General features: G+C 37.0%; 1 protein-coding gene across 1 annotated transcript in view; it reads right to left on the bottom strand.

Annotated features, from left to right (window-relative positions):
- Nucleotides 1–7,535: 7,535 nt before the first annotated feature.
- LOC107477062 (protein STRICTOSIDINE SYNTHASE-LIKE 10) overlaps nucleotides 7,536–11,636 on the bottom strand; it is a 7,954-nt gene continuing 3,853 nt past the window's right edge. The window contains exons 2-3 of the mRNA XM_016097030.3: nucleotides 9,054–9,323; nucleotides 7,536–8,311 (exon numbers count right to left, since the gene is read on the bottom strand). Coding sequence (XP_015952516.1) covers nucleotides 7,714–8,311; nucleotides 9,054–9,323 — 868 coding nt within the window. The 3' untranslated portion in view covers nucleotides 7,536–7,713. The remainder of the gene's footprint in view (nucleotides 8,312–9,053; nucleotides 9,324–11,636) is intronic.

Consider the following 11,636-nt stretch of genomic DNA (forward strand, 5'->3'; position numbering starts at 1 on the left):
GACCGAGAAAATACAGGTCGGCAAAGAGGAAGGGAAAAATACCAACGTAGGAGCCAACCTAGGGGAAACCCTGAAGCAAGGGTTGACTAAGCTCCTAAGAGACAATTCTGACCTCTTTTCCTGGAAAGCCTCCGACATGCCTGGGATAGATCCCGAGCTTATGTCCCACAAGCTCTCGGTGTATCCAGGATCCCGACCTGTTCAACAGCGAAGGCGCAAGCTCAGCGCGGAACGAGCCCTAGTGGTGGAGGAGCAAATACAGACACTCCTAGAAGCCGGCTTCATCAGAGAAGTTAAATATCCAACATGGCTAGCAAATGTAGTGCTAGTCAAGAAGCAAAGCGGCCAATGGAGGATGTGTGTCGACTACACCGACTTAAATAAGGCGTGTCCCAAGGACCCTTATCCACTCCCAAGTATTGATACTCTAGTAGACTTTAGCTCGGGATATCAATACTTGTCGTTCATGGATGCCTACTCGGGATATAATCAAATCCCTATGTATGAGCCAGACCAAGAGAAAACATCGTTCATCACGCCCCGAGCAAATTTCTGCTACGTGGTCATGCCATTTGGACTAAAAACTGCAGGGGCCACATACCAAAGGCTGATGAACAAGATGTTCGCCCCCCACCTCGGGAGCTTAATGGAAGTCTACGTAGACGACATGCTAGTGAAAACTAAGGAAGAAGTTGATCTCTTGACAGACCTCTCGCAAGTCTTCAACACCATAAGGTTGCACGGGATGAGGCTAAATCCCGCAAAGTGTACCTTCGCAGTAGAGGCCGAAAAATTCCTAGGGTTTATGCTGACGCAAAGAGGGATTGAAGCCAATCCCGATAAGTGTCAAGCTATACTGGAAATGAAGATCCCGACTTGCTTAAGGGAGGTTCAACAACTAAATGGCCGACTTGCAGCCCTCTCCAGGTTCTTGGCAGGATCAGCATTAAAATTCCTTCCACTATTCTCCTTATTAAGAAAGGGAAGCCAGTTTAAATGGATTCCAGAATGCGAGAGAGCGTTCCAGGAGTTCAAAAGGTTCTTGAGCCAACCTCCAATCCTGACCCGACCTCGAGTTGGGGAAGATCTCGTCCTATATCTGTCCGTAGTAGACAAAGTTGTCGCATCAGCCCTGATCAGGGAAGACGAGGTCGGACAACATCCAGTGTACTTCATCAGCAAAGTTCTACAAGGCCCCGAACTAAGGTACCACAAATTAGAGAAATTTGCTTACTCCTTAGTAATAGCCTCACGGAGGCTACGGTCTTACTTTCAAGCTCATACGATAAGAGTCCGAACGAACCAACCCATGAAGCAAATCCTTCAAAAGACAGATATTGCAGGGAGAATGGTGCAATGGGCAATAGAGCTCTCTGAGTTTGACTTAAAGTATGAAACTCGGATAGCGATCAAAGCCCAATGCCTCACCGACTTCATAGCAGAATACGCGGGAGATCAAGAGAAGCCAACTGCATGGAAACTTTACGTAGATGGCTCCTCAAACAAGACAGGAAGCGGTGTAGGCATAATACTGGCCGACGAAAGGGGAGCTCAAATAGAGGTATCCCTCAAATTTGAATTCCCAGTTTCAAATAATCAGGCAAAATATGAAGCCCTGATTGCAGGATTGAAGCTGGCATAAGAAGTCGGTGCAACAAAAGTGATTATATACAGTGACTCTCAAGTGGTGACCTCCCAGATAAATGGAGAGTATCAGGCTAAAGACCCGAACATGAAAAGATACTTGGAAAGAACTCTGGAGCACCTCGGGCACTTTACGAAAACCGAGGTTAAGCACATAACCCGGGATCTCAATAGTAGAGCAGACGCCCTATCCAAGTTAGCAAGTACCAAGCCAGGAGGGAATAATAGAAGCTTGATCCAAGAAACTCTCTAAGAACCCTCTGTGGTAAAAGTAGAGGACAAACGAGATGTTCTAGAGGTAACTGGGCTAAACCTTGGATGGATGAATCCCTTGGTCAAATACCTGAAATTCGACATCCTCCCCAAAGAGGAAAAAGAGATTAAGAAATCCGGAGGGAAGCACAACATTACACTCTGGTGAAAAATATCCTTTATAAAAGAGGAATATCAACACCATTGTTGAAGTGCGTACCGACCTCAAGGACCACTGAAGTACTGGAGGAGGTTCATAATGGGATCTGCAGAAACCATCTCGGAGCCAGGTCGCTAGCTAGGAAAGTAATCAGAGCTGGATTCTACTGGCCGACCTTGCAGAAAGATGCCACAGAATTTGTGAAAAAGTTCCAGCCATGCCAAATGCACGCAAATTTCCACGTGGCTCCCCCCGAGGAGCTAATCAGTATAACTTCTCCATGGCCCTTTGTAAAATGGGGGATGGATCTGTTAGGTCCTTTTCCCCAGACCCCAGGACAAGTCAAATACTTGATTGTGAGAATAGACTACTTCACAAAGTGGATAGAAGCAGAACCATTAGCCACCATCATAGCCCAGAGAAGTCGGAGGTTCCTCTACAAAAATATCATCACAAGGTATGGGATACCATATTCCATTACTACAAATAATGGAACCCAGTTCACCGACTCTACCTTCAGAAGCCTGGTGGCCAGTATGAAGATCAAACACCAGTTCACCTCGGTGAAACATCCACAAGCAAATGGACAAGCCGAGGCAGCCAACAAAGTCATACTGGCAGGACTAAAGAAAAGACTGCAAGATGCAAAAGGAGCCTGGGCTGAAGAGCTCCCACAAGTATTATGGGCTTTCCAGACGACGCCACAATCTGCCATTGGAGAAACGCCCTTCCGACTCGTCTACGACGTAGAAGCCATGATACCAGTAGAAATCAGCGAACAAAGTCCAAGGGTGATTCTCCACAATGAGATCGGAAACATACATGGGCACAAAGAGGAGCTTGAACTGCTCCCCGAAGTCCGAGAACAAGCCCAGATAAGAGAAGCAGCATTGAAACAAAGGATGACTACCAGGTACAACAAAAAAGTCATTCGAAGAAGGTTCACCCCAAACGACTTGGTCTTGATCAGAAACGACTTTGGAGTCAACAAATCGGGGGAAGGAAAACTTGCTGCTAATTGGAAGGGACCATACAAAATTAGTGAGGTCTTAGGAAAAGGTTATTATAAGGTGATCGACCTAAACGGCACCAAGTTACCAAGGTCGTGGCATGCTTGTAACTTGAAAAGGTACTATAGTTAAAAGTGAACTCTACTCCCTGATGTACTCTTTTCCCAACTTCACGATTTTTCCCCAAAAAATCAAAGGATTTTTTCTGAAGAAGGGTTTTTAACCAGGCATCACAGTAGAGACTAAGGGAAAATAGACTATCAAAAGCCCTTAGTAGCAGTAAAGTACCTTCCCAAATAAATAAAGATCTTTTACAATATCTCTTATAAATTCCTTCTCATTTTTTTCTTTCTATCTACGAAACGCGCCGACTTAAGCTCGACAAAGCGTGAAAATCCCATGAACCGACCTAAATGGTCGTCATGATAAAACGACGAGGTACAAGTCGGTGTAAAGAGGTTATAAAGGTTGATCGCGAAGAACTCGGAAACATTCCGACTCATAAGTCATAATGAAGAACCGAGCAGCAAAGAAAACGCATCACAAAAGTAACCTAAGTCATAGGAACTCAATAAATTCTGAAATTGAGTATAAGGAATACCAAAAAGAGATCGAAAAACCTATAAAAAATGTCAAAGCTAAATACTGTCCTAAGTCCTTAGAGAAAAAGAAAAAAGGACAGACGGCCTCAAAAAAGGTTTTTAAAAAGATCAAAAGGGTTTCTCAAAAAAGCTAAAAAGCATGCACGCAAAAGGTAACTTAACCCTTATCCAAAAAAGGGTATTCTTTCGTTAACTTAAAACCCTTATTCAAAAAGGGTAGTTATAAATATTTTGTTTACGGCCTTAAAAGGCTAAGAGAAATGTCAGAGAACGACCACCACAACATGAAAAAGAGTTTAAAAAAGGGGAGACCCACAGGTCGGGCCCCCATATAGCCAATAAATGTTTTAGAGAACATCACCACCAGAGCCGAAGAGAGTAGTCGGATCACCACCAGAGTCGAAAAGAGCAGACGGAGCGCCATCAGGTCCAGGGAGAGAAGCATCCATGGGAGACGGAGAGGAGGTTCTGTGAGACCTTGAGGAACTTGGAGCATCCTTTGGACGAGGAGGGGACTCAATGATTCTCTGCCCCCGAGTCTTCAAATCTGACTCAGAGACAACCTCGGGAGCAGGGGGAGAAACTATGGCACCATCAATGACAACCTTGTCAGGATCCAAAGGAGAGAGATCCAGGTCGGGAGCAAGGACCCCAACCTGCTCCTTAAAAATCCTCCAGGCCTCCTCGGCTCCTTCAGCAAAGAGTCCTCCAACTCGGCGTAAGTATTCCGAGAATTCAACAAGTCCTTCCTCACCTCCACGATGTCCTTGAACAAGCTCGAATAACTCTCCTGCGCCTTCTTCCTCAAGCCCTCCTCCATATTGCATTGGACTTGTAACTTGCTCTTCTTCTCCCGAAGACCATCCCTCTCCTCCTTCAACTTAGCGACCTCCTCCTTCAACTCCTTGTCATTTTTCTGATATATGAGAAGCCTTTCCTCTAACTCTTCAACCCTCGAGGTTGAACCCAGAGAGTTAAGAGGAGTCTTCTAAAAAATATCAAGAAACTTGGTGCACACCGCCGCCGCCCTGACACTCTCCTGAGCCAGAATAGTGAGGTGGTTCCGGATAGAAACATCATCCATACCTATACGGGTATGAGGATAGATGTATTTTCGGATAAACGCAGGAGCATCCACCTTAGCCTCACCTTCAAAAAAAGAGCTAGACTCTAAGGTCTTACGCTTCTTCTTCTCTGACTCAGGAGAAGGTCGGGGGGGAGGGGGCGGCTGAGAAGAAGCCGAGGAGGAAATAACGATAGGTCGAGAAGGGGTCCCCAAATTTTGAGAAGAAGGAGGAGGAGGAAGAGAGGAGCTAGTTACCCTGGCACCGCCGGTCCTGGCACGAGATCTCGCCTTGTCCTCCTGGACTCTCTGGTAAGACTCACTGGAATTCTTCTTCGCCATCTCTGTAAAAAAACAATTAGTAACCAAAAAGTCAGCGAAACAAGTCGGTAAAAACAAGTCGGAAATAAAGTAGATCAATAAAAAAGGCTACCTAGTTGTATCTGGACAAAGGGCGGCGACCCCTGGAGAGATTTTTTGGTATCCAAATATGGGGCCCTCCCCCACACTTCTCGGAGGAATCCCACAACGGCCGCCTCCACCTCATCCAGGTCGTCCAAACCATATTTCTCACATGAGGAAGCCTCTAACCAGTATAGAGGAAAGCAAGGAGAAGAATTCTCATCCAAGAAAAAGGGGTGGTGACCCTCTACGGCTTGAACTCTGAAAAAGTAATTTTTAAAGTCATGGAAGGATTCATCAAAAAGGGTGAAGACCCTCCGACCTTGTATAGCTCGGAAGGACACCCACTGCTGCTTGTTATTTTGCCCACTGAAGGGCTTGGTCATGTGGAAAAGAAAAAAGAAAATCATCAAAGAAGTCGAAAAGTCTAAGGCATGGCTGACAAACTGATAAATTTTCAGAAAACCCCAGGAATTGGGATGAAGTTGGGTAGGTGCAACACGACAGTGACGTAAAATAGCAATCTCAAAATCAGAGAAAGAAAGAAAAACGCCCAGGCAGGTGATCATGCTCTCATACATATAAAAGAAATGAGGGACTACCTCCAAAGTCCTATCGAAGCAAACCCGGTCTTCTGGACCCGGGACAAGCAGTTCATACTTTGGCTCATCCTCATCAGAGGTGCAGAGCTGGTGACGAGTGCGAAGATCAGTAATAAAATCAGTGTCAATCCAAGGTTCCTCCCCTAAGACTGTGACATCGACCCACTGAGCAAGAATTTCTACGGAAGACATTTCTTTTCCTAAAAAGGGTTAGTGAAACCTACAAAGGAAAAAGAAAAGAAAAGAAAAAACATGGTCTCTAAAGGGGGTACGGAATCAAACAGAAGCCTACAAATCAACTTCTCTCTCTCTAAAAAATAAAAGCATGCAAACAGAAAGCACGTTGTAAAAAGAGAAGAGAAGAAAAGACTAACCTTTATCTAGAAATAAGGTAGAAGAAGATGAAAGCCTTCAAACAAGGAATGCCCCACGAACGGATGAGAAGAAGAAAATTCGAAAAATCGCAGAAACGAAACAACGAAAGAGAGGAAAAATATTTATAAACACGTTAGGAGCATAATGGTAAAAACAGAAGCGGTCATTAATGAGTGCACCGTTACCAAGGTAATCAATCCCTACGCGAACCTCTAACGGACGCGACGTTTGATTAGACGTAACCGTGAAAATCAAAAGCCATGAAAAGTCACGTCGGCTCCCAATGATCACGTCGGTTCCCTCCTAGGTTGGCTACGATCCCGAGTAGAATACTCGAACCCAAATCTTAAAAGAAATTGGGCTCGAGTAGGGGCACTGTTCATACCCTGACCCAATGATAAGGCCCAGGACCCAACAAAAGGCCCAATCCAAAGGATTGAGACTCACCCTACACCGACCTTCAATCTACGAAGTCGGTGCTTACCACGACTTGCTCTAAAGAAGTCGGGATCGAGGGATTAGCTGGCAGATAAACCCTCACTCAAGAGGATAACTGCCCCTAAAATCTCTCTAACCACTTCCAGGAGCAATATCTCAACTTCCCTAAGATAAAGGGACGGTTATTCCCCTTAAAAGACGGAACTACTTCAACGGTGGTTATGGGTTCACCACTATAAATACACTGATATCCCTCAAGTATCTCTAAGCCCAATACTCTCTAGACCTGCTTACACCCTTGCTGACTTAGGCATCGGAGTGTCTTTGCAGGTACCACCCCCCATTCTTTCACATACACAACTCGGAGGCGGCTCCCAGACGTAAACCAAGTCAGAGACCACCTTCCTCTAGCACTTGGGCCTCACAAACAAGTCCAACCACCGTCCGATTCTAGGTAAGCCCCGAAACAATTCATAAAAAAATTACTTTGACTAAATAGAATTGTACAACTTTTTTTTCCGCCGCTAAAAAGGTTTAACACATAAATTTAACATTGACGACCAACGTGAACATCAACAGAGTAGGTAATTAAAATTTATATATATATTTGTCTATTGTATTTGATATCTAAAATAGTACAAAGATATAGAAATAAAAAACACAAAGGTATATCTGAAACTAAATATGGTACAAAACAATATTTTTTTTACAACAAAGATAGAACTACATTTAATAAGAGAATTACAAAGTGGACCATTGCAGTCTCCAGCTTACAAATTAAAGAAGTAGAATTTTCCAACAAAACTACTTCAAACAAAATACATGAAATTCAATGGAAAAAACAAATTTATAGAAGAAAAAAAAAAACCTACACATTTCTACAAGACATTATCTTCATATTTCCTTGTTCTTTCACAAAATATCAGAATGTGTTCGGTTTGTGTTTTTATTTTCAGTTTTTATTTTTAGTATTTTCTGTTTTCATAATTTAAAAAAAAGATAATAAAAACAATGAAATTAAATTTTCTATTTTCAGTTCTTATTTTTTTCTTTCACAAAATTCTTATAAACAGAAAATATTAAAAATAAAAACAAAAAATAAAAATACAAACCAAACTCACCCTTATAATTCTATATTTATATCTTTCTCCACCGTCAAACACGGTTAAAGCGGCGTAGGGTTTATGACTCCGACATAAGGTTGCACATTAGAACCCAACCACAATCTTCCACCAAATTCTTCGACTTCACTAACAGAATCAAGTTGGTCACCAAACCCTCCATCAATGACCTCAATAAGATTTCCCTCTTCATCAAATTTAATCCCCACAGGATCTTCTGATAATGGATCAACTACATTTTCTCCAATAATATTTTCATGATCTTTCACTAACCCTTGAATCTTTCCCCTTCCACTATTAAGTGCCACCCAAAACTCACCTTTCTCATTCCTCTTAATATTATCAGAGTAACGTGGAAGCGTTGCAAAATGTTGTACATAGTAGTAGTTGTTGTTATTGATATTAGTAGGGTTATTCTTATTATTTTTATTATTAATATTATTATTATTATTATTAATGTGAATCTTCAAGATCTTGAATGTGTCTGAAACAGCTAAGAGAAGGAAAGAGTTGTCCTTGCTTAGGGCAACACCATTGGGGAATGCTAAGCCATTGAGCACAACATGAACTTGTTTTGTTCTTGGATCATATTTTAACAATCTTCCAGTTGAATCATCCGTCAGTATTATTGGCAAATATGACCTTTAAAATAAAAAAGAGAAATTAATTAAGAAATTTTTTTGGAGTCAACAAGTTTAATATTTTTTGTTATTATTTGACTAATATGAGCATTAAATTATCTTGAATAAATAAATTTTATTAATTTATATANACAAATTATATTTAATTTATGTGTGTAAATTATATATTTATTGTGTATAAAATAACTGTAAATATAAAGACAAATTATTACTGATAAAATGTTTGACAAAAACTAATAATATTTAATAGACATGTAACAATTCTCGTTAATTAATTCATTAAGAAGATGAGCTACAAGTGTGAAGGGGACATATATATTTATCAGTAACATTAATTACTAATTTACTATTGAATATTGATACAAAATCTATATGATAGTATAACTATTTCATTTAGCGGCAGTTATAAAAACTGTCGCCAAAATACCATTGCTACCTGTTTAAATTAATCTAGTGTACACAATTTAAAATTTTACGATATTTTTTATAATTTTTTTTACTTGAAACCAACATAGAAATGGAATGAGAAAACTATACAATTAAAATGCTAGATAATGAAAAGATATTTATCATATTTACCAACTTTACATGTATTATTATTATTATTATTATTATTATTATTATTATTATTATTATAAAAATATGTTTATTGATACTCTAGTTAATTAATAATAAAAAGGAATAAAACAATATTATGTTAGGCAATGAAAGATATAATCATATATTTAGGATAATATAATTACCTTCTTTGATATATACTGCTGCTATCTGTGAAGTACACTTCACCAGTTTGAGTGTTAATATCCAAAGCATTTGTGAACTTCAATGGAACTTTATCTGCAGAATGGACCAACTGTTTTGCCACGCCGCCGGCAGCTCCGACCACCACGAGTCCAAAGTAGGCGTCGGCGACATACAGATCACAAGTTACAGTGTTGAATTTGAGCCCTAAAGGCCTTCCACACAACGGTTCCAAGGTTGTATTTGTCAACCCATCACATAATTTTTTGTCCCTACACAATCATGAACCATTGTAACTTAATAATTTGTGACGGATTAATCATCATTAAATATAACTACCAAGTAAAAAGTTAAATCCAACTGTTAGTTGGGTTTGATTATCAATTTTGAACAATACTACATGATTAATAAAATTTATTATTTTTATTAATATTTAGTTAATAAATATATCTTTTTAATTTTAAAAACTAAATTTTAAATTTTAAGTTTTAATTTTTAATAATATAAAAATAAAATGTTGGTCCTTAATATTTATTTTTGAGGAATGCTAGAGAGCTAGTAATTTTAGTGTTTTGTAACCATCAATTAGTCATTAATAGTATTTTTAATGGTGTGAGATTACATCTAATGATAAAAAATCACTCACTTTTATTTAATGGTTAAGTGCTTGCCAGAAAACACAAAAATTACGACTTTTCTTTTATTTTTGGGTTTTATTATTATAATATATATAATTATATATAATATGAGTAATAATAAGTGGGCAAACCTTGTCATATGGAGGTAAAGCAATTATAAATGGCAATGTTTTTCCTATATTTGGGGACATTCAATGAAAGATTGTACAGTTGAAAACTCGAAATTAATTCGACCTATCACCTAATTTTACATTTCAGATGTCCCACACTTCTTTTATTAATCTTTTAATATTTTGAAATAACATAGTTGACTTAATTATGTGAGGATCCTACAACATAGTTACAGAGAAAACGGACAAAAATAATAAATCATAGCTAGATAGGATACTGAATACTAGGGCCAGGGGCCTCTGAATTGTACATGTATATTTGGTACAATTTTATTTTCTATCTCTTTTGAAAAAAAAAATTATCTGCTCTAATTTTTTTCTCAAATAACTATCTAGTCAAATAAAAAAAATTCAGCCTAACTCTCTTTTAAATAAAAGAGTAAATTATTCTCTATCATAAATTTAATAGTTATTAGATAGAATAAATTATATCATCAAAATAATTAATATTAATTCTTAATTTAACATAAGTTTTGACAATCAAACTAATTAATTATAGTAAAACTATCTAAACTTCATATTTACAAAATCACATAATTTTTATATCAACTCTATTAATAACTATGAAATTTATCCTTACTCAATTAATACTTTATTTTTTTTGTTATTTTAAATTTGTAATTTGACCTTTTGATTTTTCTTTTCATTTGTTCTTTTTTTATTTTTTTTGTATCGTTAAATCTAATTAATATACGTGTGGTATAAAAAAAATAAAAAATTATAAAATAAGATTTTTTTTAACTCTTATAATTTACAAAAAATTACTATATTTAATTAGTTTAATTAGTTATCAAAATTCAAGTTAAATTAAGAGTTAATGTTAACCAATATGCATAATTCATTTTATCCAATAGTTATTAGACATGTCATAGATGGTAACTTATCCTATATTTAAAATAAGGTTAAGTAAAATTCACCAAAAATAAATAGGTTCTTCACTTTTTTATTCAAAGATACATAAACTTTTAACTCATTAAAAATACAAAAATGCTTCTAACTTTTCAAAATATTAGATATTTAATTTTTTTTGTCAAAACTATATAAGGACAAATAAATTCTTCGCAGTGACTTAAATATTTTGCGTTTTAAAAAGTGATAAATATTTTTATATTTTTAATTAATTAAAGACTTGTATATTTTTTAGATAAAAAATCAGGACCTATTTGTTATTTATAGATATTATAATTTTTTCAATTATATATATATCCTCAATTAAATATATATAAGTAAGAGTTAAAAAAAGAGCAAAAATATATGTATATATATATATAATATAATAAGAATAATGATTTGTTAAATTCATTAAAATTTAAATAATAAAAGTTTGATTTTTCTTAAAAGATCAATATGTTGAGAACAATAAATATTTTAGTTGGATGAACATATATATCTTTTTCTTGATACAAACCTAATACCATCTACCATTAGATAAAATCCAAGTGGAATCAAGTCAACCAACACAAACATCAAATGTACCTCAAAAAATTTCATTATAGAATAATTAAGTTTGTTCACTAAACATATATACCTCACAAAATTTCATTATCGAACAATTCTTAATTAAGAAAGTTCCAGCGATGTGAATTAAATTAAATGATTTGATATATACTTCTATTTTGTGATCACCAACCAACTCTATAAATGCTGACTTAATAGTAACCCATCATATCCATATTTTTTTTTTTTGGTAAAACATCATATCCATCTTTATTTCCTTGTTGGGAAAATCCCTTGTTCATTGTTGTGGGGGTCAATTATATACATTATTAGCAACCCA

Source organism: Arachis duranensis, unplaced genomic scaffold (assembly GCF_000817695.3).
Source record: "Arachis duranensis cultivar V14167 unplaced genomic scaffold, aradu.V14167.gnm2.J7QH unplaced_Scaffold_165934, whole genome shotgun sequence".
Classification (NCBI taxonomy): domain Eukaryota; kingdom Viridiplantae; phylum Streptophyta; class Magnoliopsida; order Fabales; family Fabaceae; genus Arachis; species Arachis duranensis.